The following is a 23843-nucleotide window of genomic DNA, read 5'->3' as shown; positions in this document are numbered from 1 at the left end:
TCAGGCACGTATGAATTGCTGCAAAAATAAATCATAAATGAACCTAACTTAAACCCTTTTTGTTACCAATAGGACCAGCACATACCTTTCTTGACAAAATACTAGCTGCCTCTCTCTCCCATTTTCCCTCAGTAATGGCACAGATGAGAGTTATGTACAATAATGGCATATACATTCTGTCTCTACCCACCAAGCCGCTCTTTTCCATTCAAAATAGCTATATAAGAGGCAGTGGCTTATATACAGGATCATCTGATGTGGCCACCATTCTGATAACTGCTTGGTATGAATCAGCCTTTTTTATCTGATTCCACTCCTTTTGGGGAGCATGCAAAAGAAAGATTAGTAAAATTCCACTGTGCATCATGTATACAGACTTAGTGATACAAAATATAGTGAGCTATTTCTGCATCAATATGCCAATTTTTTCCAGATGTGGCCACCAATTTGGGTGCCCTTCTTTCTGGGTGCCCAATTTAAGACACCCTGGCCTTTACAGAAGTACTGAGCTCCTGTTTAGAGCTGGTTAAAAAAATTCTGACAAAACATTTTTGGCAGAATTTGTCTATTCATCAAAATGGCAGTGTTTTGTGGAAAAGGTTCAATTTTAAGAAACTCCTGATGGATTCCAGGCATCCTGATTTGGGGTGAAAAATTCCAAAAAATGTCATGGAACTAATATTTGGTTTCCCAGCCAGCTCTACTGCCATTGACTTCCATTGGCGTTACAAGAGCTCACCACACCTTCAGTCTGATTTTCAGATATCTTCTTCTGGACACCCCAAACCCAAGAAACTTGCAGTGAGGCCCCCAATACTGCAACTGATTATGAAAAGGCACAGCAGTGTGAACATAAGAACGGCCATACCAGCTCAGACCAAAGGTCCATCTAGCCCAGTATCTTCTCTTCTGATAGTGGCCAATGCCAAGTGCCCCAGAGGGAATGAACAGAACAGGTAATCACCAAGTGATCCATCCCCTGTCTCCTATTCCCAGCTTCTGTCAAACAGAGGCTAGGGACACCATCCCTGCCCATCCTGGCTCATACCCATTGATGGACTTGTCCTCCATGAATTTATCTAGTTCCATTTTGAACCCTGTTATAGTCTTGGCCTTCACAACATCCTCTGTGCTTGCACGGAATCCCATTGACTCCAATGGGTCTTCCGCATGAGCTCAGTGGCTGATCCATGTGTTGCAACTTGCAGGATTGGAACCCAAATTGTCACTTTTGAAATTTTGGGGCATACTGAGTGAATACTATCAGAGCAGCCCAGAACATGTGGGGCTTAATTGATCTCAAAATAAAAAGTTGGCTTTATTAGAAGCTATAGTTGTGGTCTTGTGAATTTTTCATTTAGGAATTGGTCCATGGAATTAAAATCTTTTCAAGGACCTAATTTACCTCCTAACTCCAATTTCTCCCATGCATGGTCCTCAAAATATTATTCTGCAAGCCCTGAGGGTCCTTCGGGTAAATTGTGTTCCATATGGTCTGTGCTGTAACACATATAAGTGCAGAAAAAAAAAGCTAAAATGAAAGGATCTGTTCTCTTTTCAAAAATCAGGGTCCTAAAAATAATTGAAGTGTATAAAAGTCAACACCATAGTTTTCCAATAGATAGTCCATAAAAGAATTTGGGATTCTAGTCTTCCTCCTTCTTGGGGAAAGCATTTGCCCTCAAGGTCTCCATGCAGTTCACTAGAATCAAAGCTCCAGTTAACTCTCGCCACTGTTTGGTCAAAGGGTTTTTCATTTTGTCCAAAGCCGACTGCAGGTCTTGTAACACATCTCTGTAGCTGTCTCCATAGTGAGCGCCCCAAGTGTACAGAAAATCATATGCAGGTTTCCACATCATCTGCAAAGAATTTTTTTTTTAATATTAGGAGAAAACAAAGCAACATACAATGGCTTTCTAGATCTACTATAAGACTATAGTAATTAAAAAGTTATAGAAAAGGAAACAAATTAACTTTTGCTCTTTGAACACATTGAAGTACTTTCCCATGTAAAGCAGGTTCAGATAAAAACTGCAATGTCCCATACATGCTGTCAGCTTTTCTATAGATATGGACGTTTTAGTGAAATAAGTAGCAATAAAATGATCATGTCCCTTTAAATGTTGAATCTATCAAATGGACAACCATATATCTGTCTGAATAATTTGTACCTAGTATAGTTACAAGTAATGCAAAATATCACTAACAGTGAAAAGATGGGGAGGAATATTTTCTTGTTTCACTTTAATGTATGCATTCAACAGCATTTTGCACATGGTGAACTTCATTATTCTGTGGATGGTCAGTTGCACTTGTCTTGTGAATCAGAATTATGGTGTCTCCCTCATGCACTGCTCAGATTGGAGCTTATATACCTGCTTTGCCAGAGAGTGAGAGCAGCAGAAAGGCTGAAACGGAAGAGGCAGTAGGCAGGTGAGTGTCCAGAAAAGAAGAAAGGGGGGTGTAGCCCTAAGCATATTTGGAATTTTGCTCTCTGTGGCTTTGATCCTAGAAACACTGAAGTCACTCGTGCGTAAAGGTTTGCTTATAAATATCAGCAAGGGAGTAGAAAAACCTTTATAAAAACTTAAAATCAAAAATCAGGACATATAATCTATCATCAACTTCTATTAATTTAAAAAAAATCAAGTTGATAGTACCCCTTCTAAAGTATTCCTTAATATTTAGTTCATGACAAGCAGAGTTTATGGGGCATTTGAAGTCATTGGTGCTATGACAATTTTCACCAGCTGACGATCTGTCCCTACATCTTTTAAAGTGCTGATAGACACTCAGGGGAGGGAAGCTCCATCTCTGAAGGACTTCCAGATCAAATTCCCTCCGTTAGCTTGGTTTACAAATAAAAAAATTGTTTTCCAACTGCTACTTCTGCAAACTTAACCTGGGCTGTGAAAGTCGGGCTGTGTTCTCTCTGGCTTGCTGATCATCATCAGTAATAAAGATTCTGCAACTGGAACTTAGTTAGCAATTGCATAGCTGATGCATAAGGCAGGATGGAATCCAAGTCTCTTTCCCAGAGGTGCATTGGCTCTGCTGTGTTAATGGGAATATAAAGCTGCAGTAAGCAGATAGGACTCTGTGTATATACAGATCTGTTGAGTAAGAAAGGCTACGCCGAAATGGTACTTTCTGACTATTCCTGCACTTTAATAGGGTTTTATTGTAGGATATTGTTACTCCTTTTTGACCAAACCAGCTAGCCAGGGTCCTGAGGGTTGTTCTCCTGGGGAGGAGAAATTGAAGATTGACGCAATCCCATTTATTTACAAAGACTGTACAAAGGACTGATTCCCTGAACACAGCAGGAATCAAACCACAGCAAAGACAGTTTCTTTGCTCACGGCTCCTGCCAGCACTTTAGCCCAAAAGTTCTCGCTCAACCTTTTCTCAAGAGCATCAGTGCTTCTGTGGCTGTGTCCTTCCTTAGATATTTTTAAGGTCAAGCTTGACAAAGCCCTGGCTGGATGATTTAGTTGGGGATTGGTCCTGCTTTGAGCAGGGGGTTGGACTAGATGACCTCCTGAGGTCCCTTCCAACCCTGATATTCTATGATTCTTTCTGCTACTTCTCTCACAGAGACACACACCTCTACCAAACAATCCCAGAGAACCCCCCCCCCTCCCCCACATAGCGCTATTTCTGGCAAGCCTTGGGTGTCTTTGTGTTTTGGGTGAAGGCTCCTATTGCTTCAGCAATCCAGTTCATAATAATATTAGCAGTTCCTAGCTCTTATACAGAGCTTTTCATCAGTAGATCTCAAAGTGCTTTTCAAATTATCGCCATTTTACAAAAGGGGAAACTGAGGCACAGAAAGAGGGCATGACTTGCCCAAGGTTATCTTGCAGGCCAGTGGCAAGGCTGGGAATTGAATCCAGGTCTCTTGAGTCCATAAAGGAACTTAATTGTTTCCTGCATTTATCCCATATGAAAGACGGCTCTCTCTCTCTCACACACACACACACACACAGTTTCAATGAGCTTTAAACCAACCTAGCACAATGTTATCAGGTAAAAATTTCAGGCAACACATAAAAAAATCTTAATTGGGTTTTTGTTTTTAACTCTGACCATATGCTCTAACATGCTGAAACAAAGAATTTATTAACACCATCATGAGAATAAAGATACTCATTTATTTTATTTATAGCTATCCTAAGAAGCTCACTGCAGAATCGTATACGTGCCAAACAGTTGCTGCATTCCTGGTGCTTAGGTACCAAAAGCAGCCAGAAAGCTGCTGCAGTGGGCAGTTGGGGATTCCCATGATATAAGGGAATTGCTGGTATTGTGCAGTTAGCTATGTTGGCTCTATGCCAGCCTCTCTGGACTAGGTGGAGGGCCAGAGTGTGGGAAAGGTTAAAAAGATGGGGCTGCAGCATGCTGTAACCAGTAATCCTCATTAGCTTTGGGGAGGGAAGGGAAGGGCAGCATTGCAGGCAATGCTAGAGCAGCCCTTAAGCCGCCCTGACTTGTGCCAGAGGCTAGTTATAGAGGATTGTTAGAAAGGTGGGTAGGAGAACAGTTTGCCTTTTCCTTCCCTTCAGCTGTGCTGAGCTCTCCTCCAACATAGCTGAAGATTTATCCCATCCACGCCTGCATATCAAACACTGTGGCAAAAGTTCAAAACGGTTGTGTAAATTAACTCTGTAATGAATTTGTTAGAGTTACTAACTCAGCGGCTGTCTGCATGCAAAAATCTCTCCTACTACTAATGCTTAATGTTTGCTCGTTCAGCACCATCTCCACTACTAGCTGAATGTGTTATTTGGAGGGTTAAAATGATTTGAGAGTTAGCTTGCACTTTTCACATCAAATTGGAAAGCTGAAGATTCCAAGCAATATTTTAAAAAGTTCTCGGGATCTAAAAACCAAAGTGATCCAATCCAGCCACCCAATCCAGCCAATCCAATCCATATAAGATCATTAATAAGATGCAGTCCTATAAAGCTTTAAAGAAAGAGCCTTTCAATTTCACTAAACTGTAATGATGAAAGAACACCAAGTCATTGTGTATGTGCCCAAGAATTCACTGAGGGGAGGAAAACAAATAGCTAATCTTTCACTCTGAAAAGTGAAATTGAACAAATGTGGTCCACACAGCATCTGCTTTATAACAAAACATGTTTTTTTGCCAAAGCCCTTGGATAGGGTCCATTACAAGGAGATATTAAGGAAACTACAATAAGGTCTTGTCTACGCACAAGCTTGCACTGGTTCAGCTACGCCAGTGCAAATTCCTGTGTGGACATACATTGCTTTAAAAATGCCTATGTTGGTTTAACTAAACTGATATAAACCAGGTTTTTAATCAGCTGAGGAGTGTCCACACACAGCGTTGCACTGGTTTGAACTAAACCAGTTTTAAAACAACATCTTTAATTAGTGCAGTTTTGTCAGCTGACCTAGAGAAGTCTCTTCACTGCTTGGTGCCTCAGTTTCCCCATCTCTGAATGGGAATAATGATACTGACCTCCTTTGTGTTGTCCTGATGACAAGAGCTGTAAGAGGTATCATTATTATTATTTATTTGTATGTCAATGAGGCCTAAGTGGTCACATAGTGAGAGGTGATCTTTCATGGATTGAAGTGGCCTGAATGATTATTCATTACAAATATTAATTTTGAATTTAAATACATTGATGCTTTTTTCATTATCTAGCCAATGTTACAGGTGGCTAAATAGTATTCAGCAAATAATCGATTCAATTAATGTTTCCTGTTAATTGTCCAATTATTATTCACAAATCATTCCCCACCCCATGTCCAGTTATTGAGCCAGCTACAGTCATGAATTAGAAACTAGTTATAAGCGAGGACTCCAGGTTGTAATGCAGTGTTTTGTATCAGGAGTCTCTGATATCTGTGAAGTATATTAAGAAATGAGTATTAGCAATCATTTTAGAATAAGTTGTAAGATTGTGATAATATTGTAAAGATACTTAGGGTGAAATCCTGCACCTACTGAAATTAATGACAGTACATTTTCATCCTGACCTGATTTTTATATGTATAATTCCATGTATGCATGTAGAATTTTGTGAGCACAAAATTAGAGGCCAGTGTTTTAAATTTTTTTCACCGTGTGACAGTTGGACACACCTTAAGTTTGTTGACTTTCAGAGAAGGAACCTTTAGCAACCCCACTCTCGTTCCCTAGGTTTTTCATGAGGAGTTGATTATAGAAGAATAAGGGTGCTAAGAAGAATTGGATTTAGTCCTACGTTCTGGTGGGTTGTAAGTCTTTTTTGGATTGACACTGTTTCCAGCTAGATATCTTTGCATTTGTACCTTTAAAATATTGTATACTGGCTTTTTTAATACACAGTCATCTAGGATGGATCCTTACTCATCCCAATAAATAAATGATTAAACAAACTGATAGACAGGTGTAGCTTTTTCTACAATGTTCTTTTTTTTTAAAATATATGTTGCTATTTTTATGTTGCAAGTAGCTACACTATGTTTGCAGCAGCCAGCATCGCTGAACAGTAGAGAATTTTGTATGTAGTTTAACATCAAGAATATACAAATCTCTTGAAAATAAGAGACGTGGGTGTTGAGCCAACTTAATGTGTGTGTGTGTGTTGATGCGCTTCCCCGCGTGCGCCCTCTCCCCCCCCCCCACATCCCTGCTAAACAAGGACAGCTATTTGTTTGCAGTAAATATTTCATTTGATGTTTCATAGTGACAGTTTAATATTATTGGGATCTGCATCAAAGTTTGACTAATGTCTCTACATGCTGTCACTATAGCCAGAGAAGGAATAAGACCGTTGTACAATTTAGTTCCTTTTTGTGTCAAATAATATTCTCCATATAATGCAGGCTGCAAACTAAATGTAATTTTCCTTCTAAAATTTGAAATGTATCTTATCAAAGTCACAGTCTGCCAGTGTTGAAGCATAGGCCTAGCCATACAAATGAGAGCAGCAGCATACATTTGAAAACCCAAAGGGCATTCTTCTTACACTTTTGATGGGAACAAGATAACTATTACATTTCCCTAAGCGTACGTTCAGTTGTTGACAGTGAATCTAGTGAGAAATGTTTATTACACCTCCCAACATTACTTGCATTGTGTCAGATTTGCTTGGATGCGAGAACAACAACATAATCAGTTAAAATGAAATAACGTAGATTTTGAATTCCACTTTGGGAAATCATTTAATATAAAAATGACAATTTGATGATGTCTCTCAAAGATGTACTGATTCCTTGGTAGTGCAAATGGAAAAGAAAAATAATATATTGAATAGGCCATAAATTACTACTGTGTCTTGTATCTGAAAAGGAGACCTCAGACCTAAATAGTCTTAAGGCAGCAATCTAGGTTTTGGCAGCTTTCAGGCTCCAAAAAGTAATTCTACCCAGGGACTGAGTAAGTTCAGTCGAATTTAGCCGTGTTAGGTCAATTTTAAAATGAAAGCATCCACACAACCAACCCCGTTCCGTTGACTTAAAGGCCTCTTAAAATCGACTTCTGTACTCCTCCCCAGCAAGGGGAGTAGCGCTAAAATCGACCTTGCTGGGTCGAATTTGGGGTCGTGCGGATGCTAATTGATGGTATTGGCCTCCAGGAGCTATCCCAGAGTGCTCCATTGTGACCGCTCTGGACAGCACTTTGAACTCGGATGCACTAGCCAGGTACACAGGAAAAGCCCCAGGAACTTTTGAATTTCATTTCCTGTTTGGTCAGCGTGGCGAACTCAGCAGCACCGGTGACCATGCAGTCCCCCCAGCATGGAGCGAACGGGAGACACTGGATCTGATTGCTGTATGGGGAGAAGCATCTGTGCAGGCAGAACTCCGATCAAAAAGAAGAAATGCAAATATATTTGCCAAAATCTCACAGGGCATGGTGGAGAGAGGCTACACCAGGGACACACAGCCTTGCCACATGAAAGTTAAGGACCTGAAGCAAGCCTACCAAAAGACAAAGGAGGCAAATGGTCACTCCAGGTCAGAGCCCCAAACATGCCACTTCTATGATCAGCTGCATGCCATTCTAGGAGGGGACCCTACCACTACCCCATCACTGTCCATGGACACCTGCAAGGGGGTAGTCTCACGCAACAGGGAGGAGGATTTTGTGGATGAGAAGGAGGAGGAGAATGCACAGCAGGCAAGTGGTGAATCTGTTCTCCCGGGCAACCAGGACCTTTTCATCACCCTTGAGCCAATACCCTCCAAAGATGGGATCCCTGACCCTGAAGCTGGAGAAGGCACCTCTGGTGAGTGCACATTTGTAACTACAGTACAGGGTTTAAAAGCAATAGTGTTTAATGTTTAATTTGCCCTGAAGAATTGGGATGCATTCGCAGCCAGTACAGCTACTGGAAAAGTCTGTTCACATGTCTGGGGATGGAGCGGGAATCCTCCAGGGACATCTCCATGAAGCTCTCCTGGAGGTACTCTGAAAGTATTCTGGCATCATTGCAGCACAAAGCATGGAAGTGAATGGTCCTGGGTTTTGATCACATTCAAGCAACATTCGGTCTATATCTTTCTGTGTTAGCCTCAGGAGAGTGATGTCATTCATGGTCACCTGGTTGAAATAGGGGAATTTTTGCAAGGGAACTGTAAAAGGACCCGCTCATGCTGGGCTGTTTGCGCTTGGCTAAAAGGGATCATCCTGGAGAATAGCCACGCAGTGGTGTAGGGGGAGATGTGTGCTGCACATCCACCCAAAAACTGCAACTCCTCCTTTTAGATGTGAAACCCCACCCATTGCTTGCTATGGGAAAGGATGGCAATGCAGTTTGAAAACATTCCCACATGTTATGCATAAGAAGCCAACCCCACATACTCTTTGCCTTACCATGGCTGCATGGAAACCGAATTCTGTTGCCCAGCCGTTTGTGATGTGTCACCATACCGGCAGGTGCTCAATATAAAAGGCAAAATGCGACCTTGTACCTAAAGCACATGTGCTGTCTGCTGTGAATTGCTTGATTCACTGTGAAAGAGTCTCCCTTTTGTTCTCAGAAATGTATCATCTTAAATTTTACTCTCCCTTTTTATCTCCCCCCAGGTGCAAATGTTTCTAGGCTCCCCCATCATCTCCGTCCCTGAGGTTATCGCAGATTAGAAGGCGAAAAAAAACGCACTGGCAATTACATGTTTTCCGAGCTCATGCAGTCCTCCCGCACTGATAGGGCACAGCTGAATGCATGGAGGCATTCAGTGTTAGAGGCTAGGAAGGCACTAAGTGAGCGCGAAGAGCAGAGGCAGGAGGCAATGCTAAGGCTAATGCGGGAGCAAGCGGACATGATGAAGCATCTGGTGCAGCTGCAGGAAAGCCAACAAGAGCACAGACCCCCGCTTCATCCATTGTACAACCGCTTGACCTCCTCCTCAAGTTCCATATCCTGCTCATCCAGATGCCCAAGAATGCGGGGCGGGGGGGAGGGGGGAGAAGGAGGCTCTGGGCACCCAGCCACTCCATTCCAGAGGATGGCCCAAGCAACAGAAAGCTGTCATTCAAACAGTTTGATTTGTAGTGTGGCTACAATAAGCAATGTGGCCTTGTCCTTCCCTCCTCCCCCACCCCATCCCACCCCACCCCACCCGGGCTACCTTGTCAGTTATCTCCCTTTTTTAAAAAATTAATAAAGAAAGAATGCATGGTTTCAAAACAATAGTTACTTTATTTCGAAGGGGGGAGGGTGATTGGCTTACAGGAAATTAAAATCAACAAAGGGGGCAAGTTTGCATCAAGGAGAAATACTCACAACTGTCACACTGAAGCCTGGCCAGTCATGAAACTCATGCGCAGCACGCCTTGCTGTGCTCTTCTAATCACCCTGGTGTCTGGCTGCTCAAAATGGGATGCCAGATGATTTCCTCAACCTCCCACCTCACCATAAACATCTCCCCCTTACTCTCACAGTTATTATGGAGCACACAGCAACCAGCAATAACAATGCGAATGTTGGCTGCACTGACGTCTGACCTAGTCAGCAAACAGCGCCAGCGAGCTTTTAAACGGCCAAAGGCACATTCTACCACCATTCTGCACTTGCTCAGCCTGTAGTTGAACTGCTCCTTAGCACTGTCTAGGCTGCCTGTGTACGGCTTCATGAGCCATGGGAGCAAGGGGTAACTACTGGGAACTGGGTCCCCAAGGATAACTACTGGCATTTCAACATCTCCAACGGTAATTTTCTGGTCTGGGAAATAAATCCCTTCTTGCAGCTGCTCGAACAGCCCGGAGTTCCTAAAGATGCGAGCGTCATGCACCTTTCCTGGCCATCCCACGTTGATATTGGTGAAACATCCCGTGTGATCCACCAGTGCTTGCAGCACCATTGAGAAGTACCCCTTGCAGTTTACTTAATGGTTGGCAAGGTGGTCTGGAGCCAAGATAGGGATATGCGTTCCGTCTATCGCCCCACCACAGTTAGGGAAACCCATTGCAGCAAAGCCATCCACTATGACCTGCACATTTCCTAAAGTCACTACCCTTGATAACAGAATGTTAATGATTGCATTGGCTACTTGGATCACAGCAGCCCCCACAGTAGATTTGCCCCCTCCAAATTGATTCCTGAGCTTCCACAGGGTATCGTCACTTGCTTCTCAGCTGTCAGGGAAGCTCTCATCTTGGTATTCCTGCACTTCAGGGCGGGGGAAAAGCAACACACAGAGTTCCAGGAAACTGGCCTTATGCATGTGAAAGCTTGCAGCCACTGTGAATCATTCCATACCTGCAACGCTATGCAGTCCCACCAGTCTGTGCTTGTTTGCCAGGCCCACAATACGGGTTCCACTGTATCAACCAGCCCCACTGCCACCATGATGTCCCAATTGCCACAGCCCATGCTTTCAGGAACATCTGTGTCCATGTCCTTATCAAAATCGTCCTCATGCTGGCATCTCTTAGCCCGGTTCCACATATACTCCAGGATAACGCGTGAGGTGTTTACAATGCTCACAACAGCAGTGGTGAGCTGAGCAGGTTCCATGTTTGCTGTGGTATGGCGTCTTCAGGAGAGCAGAGTTGCAGCGGAAGTGGTGGATGACGGATGCCATGAGAATAGATATTTATACAGAACGACGAGAGGACCTGCGAGGTGGATTCATGGCACCAAGACAGCAGAGTTGCAGTGGAAGTGGTGGACGACAACAACACGGAGAAATTTGCTATTGAGACTGAGCTCATTTACAAGAGCAGGAGAGCAGAGCTGTAGCAGAAGCGGTGGAGGATGACGGTTAGCAGTCGTACTGCACCATCTGCTGACGGCAGCACCCAGGGCACAACAGCTGAGCTGAGTGGGCTCCATGCTTGCCGTGATATAGCATCTACATGGAAAAAAGGCGCAAAACGATTGTCTGCCGTTGCGTTCCCGGAGGGAGGGGCGACTGACGACATGTACCCAAAACCACCCGCGACAATGTTTTTGCCCCTTCAGGCATTGGGAGCTTAACCCAGAATTCCAATGGACAGCAGAGACTGCAGGAACTGTGTCACCGCTCCGTAAGTCAATGCTAACCATGGTAGTGAGGACGCACTCCGCTGACTTAATGCACTTAGTGTGGACATATGCAAACGACTGTATAAAATCGATTTCTAAGAATCGACTTCTATAAAATCGACCTAATTTCTACTTTCTCGATGCAAGAATTAGTCCCTCTGGAAAAGGGACTTTCAATCTCACTCACAGTGTAGACCTCACTTCCTAGAGACTGCAATGTGGACCATCTCATTTGCAATCATGAAGGTCATTGCCGCACATGACTGAAATTGTAGAACATCCCAGTAGCAAGTACACACACACAAAATACAGTTTTGGTATATTACTAGCTGTTGAGCGTCTGGATACAAGGAAGAGAGGTAGCAGCTTGTGCCGAGCCAAATCTCTCTGAGGACAACCGGCATGTGCTCTATAGACCAACAGTGGTCCATGGACCACACTTTGAGAACAGCTGCTCTAGAAAAAGGATTGAGGTACATCGATGACCAGAAGGGGATATCTGACAGTGCTTCTACACATAGTACACCTAAGGATTTCATTTTCCATGGCTGCCAGAGTGGCAACTGCCACAAACAATGCATGTGCTGTTTTTAAAATTTACACCAAAGGAAAGGTGTTTTTGTCACCTAGTTAATCTTTCATTTTAGTACCATGCATGGCCATATGGGCTTTATGAAAATGGGCACCCTACTTCTCTTTAAATGGTTTATTCTCTATCATTTTATTTAGTATTTATATAGCACCATAAGTCTGCATGGCGCTGGAGAGAAATTAAAAAGTTCTGTTTCTGCTCTGAGTTACACAGGGGAAAATCTGAAGGAACGCCATGGAAATCAATGGATATACATCCATGGAGGCAAAAAAATAGAATCTGACCTATTGTCCCTACCTCAGAGAGCTGACAGTCTGGGTTGTTGTCAACAGATGAAGGGAGGGGCAGGAAAGAGAAGAATAAGCACTATAGCAAGTCAGATGCTGAAATATGATGGACATTTAAGTTGCCTGTGTAGTTGTTAGTGATTATTTTCTGTTTGGTTTTGGAATTTTAGACTGAGGTAAGGCAAAAGTGGAACAAACAGTGCTGGGGCTGTTCAGTGGAAAGTTAGTGGGGGACTAGGCACTAGCAGTGGAAAGCTAACTAAAAGAAGTGGGTTTGAAGAAGGATTTTGAAGGACAGAGAGGATGCATTCAAGCACATACAGGGCAGGGAGAGCACAGCTATAGAGACATGAGGAAGAAGAGGAGGCAAAGGGAGCAATGAGGCAAGAAGAGTCTGGGATGCAACTTGGGAAGTAGGTAAAAAACAAGGGCGGAGATTCAGACAGCAGCAGAATCATTCAGTACCTTGAAAGTGAGAACAAGGAGGTTCAATTTGATACGGATAGAAACTGAGCCACTCAAATGATTTAAAGGGTTGGGGTTACAAGATCAGCATGGAAGGAAAGGATGATCATTCTAGCCAACATGCTGCAGATAGAACAGAGGAAAGAGGGGAAGGATCAGGGTTCTAAAAGGTAGGTGGTGCACACCAGGTGTGAGGGAGAAGAAACGAGATTGCTGTCAACAAGATGCGAAGAGAAAAAGAAAGAGAGGAGCAAAAAATGACCAAAAATTGTGAGCTTGAATGATTGAGAAAAGAGTGGAGAGTTCAGTGTTAATGAGGCAGTAGAGGAGGAGTGATGAATTCAGGTTTTACCATGGACAGTTTGTGGAAGTACCAAGATATCAAGACAGGAGGAAATGCCAGAAAGATGGGGAGAGATGGGAGCCTAGACAGGGAAAGAGATCAGAATGGAGAGGCAGATTTGAGTATCTGCAGAGGTGCGAGAGTATTTTCATGAGGCTGTTCAGGAGGAAAAACTTGGCTGAGAACAGAATCCTGGAAATTATCGACTAATAAGGGCAAGTAGGAGAAAGAGGATCCACTGAATTAATACTCATCCATGAAGTACGAGAACCAACGAGTTATGGAAAGTGAAGGAAGGAAGGAGGGTCTAAAGGAGATGTGGGTGTTAAAAACATGGTGTTAAAGACACCTGAGAAATGAAGAATACTTCACTCTTACTTAGCATTTTTCATCTACATAGCTCATAGGCTTTATTGAGAAGTATCATTAGGCCCATTGCAGAGAGTAAAACTAAGGCACTGAGACTTGCCCAAGGTCACAGAACGGGACAGGAGGGTTGCAGAGTTAGGAATAGAACCAGGTCTCCTGAGTCCCAGTCCAGTTCCCCATCCACTAAGCCATCCCTCCTCCTCCCTTAGATCAGTGGTTCTCAACCTTTTTCTTTCGGAGGCCCCCACAACATGCTATAAAAACTCCATGGCCCACCTGTGCCACAACAACTGTTTCTCTGCATAGCCAGTAGATTAAAAACCAGGGCCAGCATTAGGGGGTAGCAAGCAGGGCAATTGTCCGGGGCCTCATGCCACAGGGGGCCCCACGACGCTATGTTGCTTGGGCTTTGGCTTCAGCCCTGGCCAGTGGGGCTTGGGCTTCAGCTTTCTGTCCTGAGCCCCAGCGAGTCTAACTCAAGCCCTGCTCTCTGGTTTATTTTGGCGGACTCCCTGAAACCTGCTTACGGCCCCAGTTGAGAACCACTGCCTTAGACTCAGAAAGTAAGTGGCTTTTGTTAAGGCCCGTTTCTGTGGGGGAGAGCAGCAATCTCACTAGGAGGAGGGGAGATCAAGAAAACACTTGAATGAATGGCAGAAGTTCTCTGGGAATAGATAATCCACCTCAGTAGCTTTGAAATGAAGCAAGCCCCAGGGAAGATGAAGGAGAGTGAAGTGAGGGCTAACTTGGGCAAGGAAACAACATGCTGAAGATAAAGGAAAGGAGCCAGAGGTGACTGATAAGAGAGAGGGAAGGAAAAAGGCTGATTATGAGGGAGGAAGAGTGGGCCATGGGGTGGAGGAAATAAACTGAGATTTAAGGTGGACAGAAGCAAAGATTTCAAGAGTTTAATCTATTTATTATTTGATTACAGTAGTTCCAAGGGCCTCTATTGAAATTTCTAGGCACCCTATAAACAAATAGTGAGAGATAGTCCCTGCCCTGAGGAGTTCACAGTTTAAATAGGGAGACAATCAAAGGAGGGAGGGGTGGACTGCATAAGGATGGGGAAGAAAGGCTCACACGGTATTTGCACATAGAAAAGTGTGCTGTAAACATTTTAGCAAGGCTGTGCAAGTAAAGAGCAGGAAGCCTTACCTCCAGGGCAACTTCTCCACTTCTGCCTCGGTGAGGTACTTCATAAGCCTCAATTTGTTGTTTTGTGAGTCGCGCTAATCTTTCTGCCAGCTCTCTCCAGCATTTGCCAAGCTTGACAGCCGAAGTCAAAAGGACAGTGTCCTGGATAAGACGTGCTACTAATCCTTGGCAATCTAACTTCAGAAGTGCCTGCAGAACAATTTTTAGAATCAAGCAGCTTGGTCAGTATTTGAGAGCAAATAATTATTGTTTGTTCCTGTAACTATCCAGTAGATCTTTTCAAACGTTAAGTTAGGCTAAACCTTTTTAGGTTCTCTATAAAAAAAGTAACCGTGTTTACACCTTTGGTACAAAAGGGATTGCCAATATTTTGTATAGGAAAGTTGCCCATAATCTCAAGAAAAAAATTAAATTGGCATCCCATTGCTTCAGCATTCCAGCGTCAGTTGAATTCTGCCAAGTTTGAGGATCCTGAAGGGAAAATAGCTTTCTCCAACATAAATATTTGGGACCTAAAATTTAGCTTCATGAACCTTAAAAATGAAATCAGAGGATGGTTATAATAAGGTGCGGTCCTTGTTCCACTTCTTTTCCAGAAAATCACTGATTACATTGGCCAGAGCATTTTAATTTCATCCTTCTGAATACCTGATAATTTGCTGACTATGATTCAAACTTACAAGGACACAAAAAGGGAAAACAAAACGTGTTATTTGGAACAAAGCAAATTAAAATGGTTCCAGTAGAAAAGTCCTGAAATGAATACATGTTATATTTCTGCTTTCTTATTGGCTTAGATTAGAGCAGGGTGAAAAATAACATTTTTTTCTGCAGAAAATTTTCTATGGACAATATCAACCGTTCAGTGAAATACCAAATACCAAAATATTGCACCAAAAATTTAAGTTTTTGGTTTTCAGATGTTCAGTTTTTCTGAAAAAGTATCAACATGTTCTGCAGAAAGCGGATAATTTTTGGAAAATTTTGTTTAGCTAAAACCTCAATTTTCTGTTGAAAAACAATTTTGAGGGAAAATTTTCAATGGGGTGCATTTTGTGGGACTGAATGAAACCCCTGATCTGTGCTGCCAGACCTTTTATGAACAGGAGTACTTTGACACAAATAGTAATAGTGTTCATTGCTAGTTGCAAATTTCATACAGAATGATTATAGCTCTGGTTCTGAAGTCCTTACTCAGGCAAAACTCCAACTAAAAGCACTGTGAATTTTGTCTGTGTATGGATTTCAGGACTAACACTCAGATTACTAAATAAAGCACCATTATGAATTTTACACTTTACTGCTTTAAAGTTTCTGCCTCTATAAATAACTTCGTATGTTCCTTGTTGCATTGAATGGCATAGGGAAGGGGAACCTCACAAGTTACAAATAAAGGTCCAAATCCTGAATCCCCAGACCAACATACAAATACACAGGCTTTCTGTGAGGGGCTGGGGGCATGAAAACCTCCTTTTCCCTCGCACCTCAAAGAGCATTGACATAGCTGACCCAAAACTGCCACCTCACTCTCAGGCTTCAAGTAGCATCCAGCCCTTCTTCTCCCAGGGTTTTCTGGAAAGCTCATCAGCATATTAACAAAATAACTTGCCATATTGCTGCCCCTCCTGCTCACCTCGCCTATTAAATGCTCTGATGCATTGCTGTGGAGACAGCTACAGCAGAACATTGTTCCACAGGGAGCTAGTGGTTGGTCAGTCCCCCTTTCCCCTGACCTCTGCTCAGACTTCTTTCTTCCCCACATAGCAGAACTGACAGTGTTACCGCAAAAAGAAAAGGAGGACTTGTGGCACCTTAGAGACTAACCAATTTATTTGAGCATGAGCTTTCGTGAGCTACAGCTCACTTCATCGGATGCATACCGTGGAAACTGCAGAAGACATTATATACACACAGAGACCATGAAACAATACCTCCTCCCACCCCACTGTCCTGCTGGTAATAGCTTATCTAAAGTGATCATCAAGTTGGGCCATTTCCAGCACAAATCCAGGTTTTCTCACCCTCCACCCCCCCACACACAAAGCAGGAGAGTGAGTTTGTGGGGGGGGGTCAGAGGGTGAGAAAACCTGGATTTGTGCTGGAAATGGCCCAACTTGATGATCACTTTAGATAAACTATTACCAGCAGGACAGTGGGGTGGGAGGAGGTATTGTTTCATGATCTCTGTGTGTATATAATGTCTTCTGCAGTTTCCACGGTATGCATCCGATGAAGTGAGCTGTAGCTCACGAAAGCTCATGCTCAAATAAATTGGTTAGTCTCTAAGGTGCCACAAGTACTCCTTTTCTTTTTGCGAATACAGACTAACACGGCTGTTACTCTGAAACCAGTGTTACCACAGTTTTGTGCCCTCTTTGCTGGATGGGAGTCATAGGTTTTGTCCATCACATTAGATTTAGCAGACTCCAAGTTGTGCTGCGCTGGCGCATATCCAGAGTAAACTCCCCTGAAGTCAGTACAATGGAAAGCAGAGTCTGGCCCAGGATGTCTAATCTTTTTGGCTAGCTGGATAGGTCTAACATATTGCTCAAAATACAAATGCAATTTGTACATATGCTCTGTTGAGCAGCACTGGACCCTGGCTGTTGAAGAACTGGGATTCATCTCATTTTAAACGTTAAAAAGACCTTCCCGTAAGTGGCATAGTTGATAGTGTATCTGTAACTGTAGCTTTTATAAAGGCCGCAAGCCAAATTGGCATTTCAGAGCTGGAAATCGTACACCATTCACAGATAGGATATCTCCTTAGTCCTCTGATGTTTTATCCTGGCACCTATATACATTCCCTGTCTTATAATGAGGTCTTCACACAGCTCTGTCTCCATTTGCTAGGTTGGCTAGTTACCCCTTTAACTCTTCTTGAACCCAATTCATTTTTATATCACCTCCTGGGACAGGGGTGGCCAACCTGTGGCTCTGGAGCCACACGCGGCTCTTCAGAAGTTAATATGCGGCTCCTTGTACAGGCACCGACTCCAGGGCTGGAGCTATAGGCGCCAACTTTCCAATGTGCCGGGGGGTGCTCACCGCTCAACCCCTGGCTCTGCCACAGGCCCTGCCCCTGCTCCACCCCTTCCTGCCCCCTCCCCTGAGCCTGCTGTGCCCTCGCTCCTCCCCCCAGAGCCTCCTGCACGCCACGAAACAGCTGATCGGGAGGTGTGGGGAGGGAGGGGGAGATGCTGATCGGTGGAGCTGCTGGGTGGGAGGCGCTGGGAGGGGGAACTGATGGGGGGCTGCTGACGTATTACTGTGGCTCTTTGGCAATGTACATTGATCAATTCTGGCTCCTTCTCAGGCTCAGGTTGGCCACCCCTGTCCTGGGACGTTAAGAACTTTACTCGGTTTGCAAGTGGCTGCTGCTGCCATCGCCTCTGGGCGGTGTATTTATAGGAGGTCCTTTGGAATGCTGACTTTTCAAAGGGAATGGATTAGTTATGTCAGCTAGCATTATAAGTGTGTCTTCAGTACTGGAGTGGCTAAGGGTATGTCTACATTGCAATTAAAACACCCCCTGCTGGCTCATAGTTCAGGCTATGGAGCTGTTCAATGGCAGGGTAGATATTCAGGCTCAGGCTGAAGGGGGAAGGCTTAGTAGAAAAGCCACAGCTGTGAATTCATCAGAGAGCCATTATTATAACAAATATAAAACTTGGTCCTAAATAAGCCTTGTCTGCTTATCAGTCGAAGGGCCCCAGGCAGTAAGCTCAACTCCACTTTTTCTTGACTTAACAGAAACGTTGTTGTATATGTGAACATTTTCAGATCTAGATTACATGAGGATCATAGGGTTTGTAATTCAGCCATTCACCTGAAAGGTTGAAGTACAGCAGTTCTTGAAGAAAAACATCACTGAATCCAAGACTTCTTCAGCAAATTGCAAGTCTTCCTCATGAAAATCTGAACATCTAAAAATAACTGTAATGACTTAATTGCCTTTCTTTAAGCAGCAACTACATGGATTATCAAGGTGTGAGACATGGTAGCTTTATACAGAAAATCAAGTCTTCAGTAAATATACCATGTTTTCCTTGCCTTAAAAATATAAAAAAATTCTAAGCAGCTAGTTTATGATAGGTTTTGGTTTGCAAAGGGATCTGGAGCTTTCACCTGTAGGTCACTGGTTCAAATCCAGACTGGACTGATAGTTTAAAAAAGTTCCTAATAAAGCAGTGTTTATAAAACACTACTTTTGTGATAGAAACTGTGGGTTTTAGTGGGGTTTTTTTTCATACAAAGTCATGGTTTTTGTCATCCCAGCCAGCTCTCTACTGAGCAGTACTCCTCTAATTTTTACAATTTTGACCCTATATGGGCTGGATCAATTAACATAAATTTATGTGGCTTGTATTGAATATTGTATTAATTTATGTAGAGTATCTGCTTAAATTTTTTAACTTGGGTGCTTACAGTTTTCAGTTACTGTATTCATACTTGCAAAGATTCACAATACTGTACTAATGTAGTATCATATTTCATTACTTACAATCATTACTGGCAAACAGTACTCATTTACTACCAATGCAAAACAGATGAGTCCACTTGAGCAGTACTTACAACAATGAGCTCATAAAGAAACTGCCTTCTGGGTCTGTTAGCATGGCAATCTTCCTTCAATTTCTTCACCACATACGCGACTCTTTCTGATTCTTTATCTGCTGGTACCTCACTGAAATCATCCAATGACATATGTGAATATCCTAGCACATCAGCCAAAGCTTTCCAGTTGTAAACTCTCTCCGATACCGTGGATAGGACTAAAGAATAGATATATGTCAATTTCTTAAAAGGCAGTGCAATTTGTTCCAGAAGATTCCTGGTTGGCAGCACGCTATCAGTGATATCTATAGCTTGTTCTTTTAAAATCACTTTTACATTTTTACAGTGCACTAGACCAATCTTTCTGCGAAGAACTCCCACATACCATTCTTTAACTTTAGTTTGTCCAATGGCTTTCACTTTATCTTCACCGAGAAACGCTATTGTGTCCCCTTTAAAATACTCTAGTAAATAGTCAATCTTACTTTGACGAAGCACAGATTTCAAGGCCACTCCATAGCTGGTAATATTTAAAGTCTTATCTTGAAACTTGGGGTATTTAACTGTCGGTGTCAATAAAAAAGGAGCAGATTTGATTTCTTTGCGTTTCTGTAAGCGGTTTGGCTTACTCGTCATCCCAGTTAATTTTGGAGCTGGATCGGGAGTTGTAATAGGGAATTGGGTCACTAGATTGTTGTTTGGGCCCTTAATCTGAACTAGGAAAGTGAACAAATGCATTTCCCCAGTTCCCAGTACAGAAAATGGAAACTGCAGGTGGACAACTTCACCTGCTTTCAACTGCCCTTCTTTAATTTCTTTGCTTTGATCTTCCATCTTCACTTCAAAATCAGGATCACGGGATATCAAAGAAACACTTAGATCTTGTGGCTTGTCAAGTAAAAATGTATGCTTTCCCCACCGATTAAACACCACTGGTGGCATGCTCTTTCCACCCTTTTTAATGTCACAAACTGTGAGTTTTTCTGGAATGTAGTTATGACCAAAAACAGTAAAAACAGCAGTGAAAGAAGGATGAATATGTTTGGGCCCATAAATTCCAATGCAGAGGTTTCTGTAGATGTATTCCCAAACAGATGTAGCCAGAGACTGAATTGGGTTTGCTTGTACTGCAACCACTGTGTACATCACATGACTTAGGTCTGTCAACTTCACTTGTATGGTATCTTTGTAAAGGTAGCAGTTGTGTAGCTTTTCAAAAGGACCTTCTTTGTTGAGACTATAAAAACCCATAATTTCAGTCATAACTTGACTGAAAGGATCCTTCTTCACTTCAGCTGCAATTTTCATTTCTAGTAAAATGGCTTCCATTGTGTTGAGGTTACTTAAAGTAAGTTCTATCAATGGGCTCACAGTGCTTGAAAGATCATGATTAAGTGATGGGGGAGGGTTCAGAATAGCCCGTAAACCAACCTCTTGGAATTCCCCAGGTGATACATGACCCTCAGGGATGTGAACAGCGATATCCGAGTCAGGTAGCTGAACTGAACCCCCTTCATGATTCAGTTTACAAACTACATGAGTTTCTGTAGGTTGTGTTTGTGCCCATCCTGGACTATGACTCATCACATCCAAATCTAGACAAGATCGGGCCAGCTGTCGATGACTCAACCAAGCCATCTTGTAGGCTTCACGGTCATTTTGAAGCCATTCCATGTCTGCAGCTAAAATCTGGCCAGAGGATGCTGTGTTGTCAGGATCAAATCTTTTGGCATCTACAATGTCCAAAAGCTCAGAGACACTCTTCGATTTTCCAGATTTCCCTGCTGAAGCCTTTCTTAGAAGATGATCAATATCTAGCTCATCACCTGATGAATCAAAAGAATCCCTGTTGCTTGAATCTCTGGAGAACAGATAGGGGTCTTCTTTTAAGATAGAAATGTGTTTACTGTTCTTGTCACTGTTACTTAACTGAGCTACATCATATACAAATGGGTTGGATGCTGACAGATCATTCCGGAAAGGATTAGTCTTGGAAACAGTGTAAGCATGTTGTTTGAACACCTCAGGCCAGTCAATGATTAAATCCAATTTATTCTCTTTGTCATCTGTTCAAAAAAAAAATTGAGGTAATTATTCCTATCCACACCCAAGCCCTATTTATTGGACAAAATGGGCCAAATTCATCTCTGCAGTAAACCTATTGATATAGTTACAGTACACTAGGGCTAAATTTATCCCAAGTTAAAATTTGTATAGCTTGTAAAACATGCAGGGTCAGTTTATACCTTCATATTGCTTTTAAGGTTTTAAACATAACCAACAGAGTGTCAATCATGTGTTAGGATTAAAATTAGGATTAAAGAAGCAATATTAACAAAAAAGCACCAATAAATTAGTCCTTATAATAGGGCCTGATTTTGCAAGGTGTGGCGTATCTGCAGCACCTGCAATTCCCAGTAATATTAATGGGAGTTGAGGATGCTGAGCTCCATGAGGAGCAGATCCTTAGACTGTGTGTTCTAATGAATGTCGTCCACTAGGAAAGGTCATTGGCATTTTTGGCCTAGTGGCTTGCTGTGTGCAGAAATACAGTGGCTGATGCTTACATTTTGGAAACTACCATGTCCACATTGTAGAAAAGATCATACAACATTCAGGATTCCCTTTCTTCCTACATCTTAGAAAGGTTATTGTTAATTTCATTTGGTTTCAGTCTCAGAAGAATGTGTTGATGTTTTCACTGTAACAATTCATAACTCTCACCGCTATAGATTCAACTACTCATTTTAAATTTGGAATCAACTAAAGAGTGAATTTTTCATTTGATTATTTGAATAGTGAAAAGGAGTCAAAAGTAGAAAAACTTTGTTTCCTATATTGACAATATTTAAATACCCTTTTAGATTGAAATATGTATTGCTAACAATAAAATCTATTTTACTTATATCTATTTGTTATGGATGGATCTGTTTGTTAATTACCTTTTGTTTAGAGCTCATATAAAACCAAAATCCAAATGAATAAATTTGCATGATGACAGCATATGCTGATTAAAGACTCCATTGCATGAGATGCTCATCACCCCCTGCAAGGAACTGACGGAGTGATTTCAACTCCCATTGCCTTATACAGGTTTTCTGCATGCAGAGAATAATATAAACAGCAGGAGAAGGGATTCTTCCTCCTTCCCCATACACAGCCTGCCAGTAAAGCTCCTTTATCTTTATTTAAAAACCAATGAAAGCAGCAGCTCAGCCTGGTTTTATTTCTCTCTTTCAGCACACCCATGCCCCTCCCTTAATGTTGTCCCTCCCTATAGGTTACTGTTCGATCCCTAAGGTTACTGTAATTCTTGCAAGTTGAGCAGTCATTATGCCAGCTTCACTCAGCATAGGAGAGGAGTGGCGTAGGGTGATATGGAGCTGATTACAGCTTCCTGATTCTCAGGATGAGGACTGGCCCCAGTGGTACTTACAGCTGCTGCTGGACAAATATTGAGGTAGCAGCTCTGATGTAAGATCCTTAATAGATCCTATACTCCCTTTCTCTCTCCCCTGACATGCCCCCTATACTGATGGCAGTAACGCAGACCTGGATCTGGTACAATAATACACCGCAGAGTTCCCCTATACCAAGGGAGCATTATGCTAGGCATTGGAATTAGAATATGGCCCATTACACGCTGCCTGAGTAGTGCAAAGGAAACGTAATACAAAAGAGAAGCTGTCCCCTTGTATTTAAGGCAACATACGTATGAGCAGAGTAGTTCTAGCTTGGATTTGACACCAGTGGGAGTTTTGCCTGAGTAGAGACTTGCAGGTGTGTTGGCCCATTGTAATAAATATTAACAGACCTGACAACTTGCAGCTCGTTGAAGGTTTGCTCTCGTCCAAGTCAATCACAGTTCCTTCGGATCTACTCCGTGCTATCTCTCCAGTGTGAGAGGAAGCTGTTCTGCTAGCGGACATTTTTTCCTCCTAGGAAACAATAGGGTATGTTAGTGAGTGTACAGTTTGAGAAAGGGGAAGCTACTGAAGAATACTTGAGCACCAATCCTACAATGAGACACGTGGGAGACCCTGAGGTTTCCTCTTGGGTGCAAGGGTCTTCCCATGTGCATCACATTGCAGGACTGGAGCCTCAATATGTAAATTAAAAGTAAAAACACTACATTAAGCCCCCAATCCAGTAAAGCAGTTATGTCCCATAGGTCATGAGTGTGCTTTGCTGAATTGGGGCTGATTGCCACACAAAAAAAATCCAATAATTTCAACTTACTGTGTCTCTAAGGAAAAATATTTTTAAAATAAGCCTTTTACTCTTTGCATAACCATCCCAATCCCTGTTTGGAGATAGGATTGAATAGAAAAATATTAAAAATGAAAAGCCACATCTGTCCATTCCCCTGCCAGTTTCAGATAACCAGCTTCCCCCCACTTCTGCTCCGCTGTTCTTTTTATGCATTTCGTTGGAGTGGACATCCGATCAGATTCTCCTCTTAGTCAACACTAATGTAAATCAGAAGCAAGCTCCTGTCACCAGGTGTCTGGCCCTTGTAAATGAAGCAGTCCAGCACCCTGTGCCAGAACAGGTGCTCCCAGTCTGGCCAATTAAAA

The 23843-nt window shown here is 42.6% G+C and overlaps 1 protein-coding gene across 1 annotated transcript; it reads right to left on the bottom strand.

Annotated features, from left to right (window-relative positions):
* Positions 1-1646: 1646 nt before the first annotated feature.
* Positions 1647-23195, bottom strand: MACC1 (MET transcriptional regulator MACC1). Its single transcript, XM_077809355.1, has 4 exons — positions 23081-23195; positions 19285-21332; positions 14710-14898; positions 1647-1859 (listed from the first exon to the last, which is right to left on the bottom strand). Exons 1-4 carry the CDS (start codon positions 23193-23195, stop codon positions 1647-1649), a joined length of 2565 nt encoding a protein of 854 aa, XP_077665481.1.
* Between the last annotated feature and the right edge of the window lie 648 nt (positions 23196-23843).

The sequence above is a fragment of the Eretmochelys imbricata genome, chromosome 2 (assembly GCF_965152235.1).
Source record: "Eretmochelys imbricata isolate rEreImb1 chromosome 2, rEreImb1.hap1, whole genome shotgun sequence".
Taxonomy (NCBI): Eukaryota; Metazoa; Chordata; order Testudines; family Cheloniidae; genus Eretmochelys; species Eretmochelys imbricata.
The sequence above is the reverse complement of the archived record's forward strand: the minus strand, read 5'-3'. Positions and strand labels throughout refer to the sequence as shown.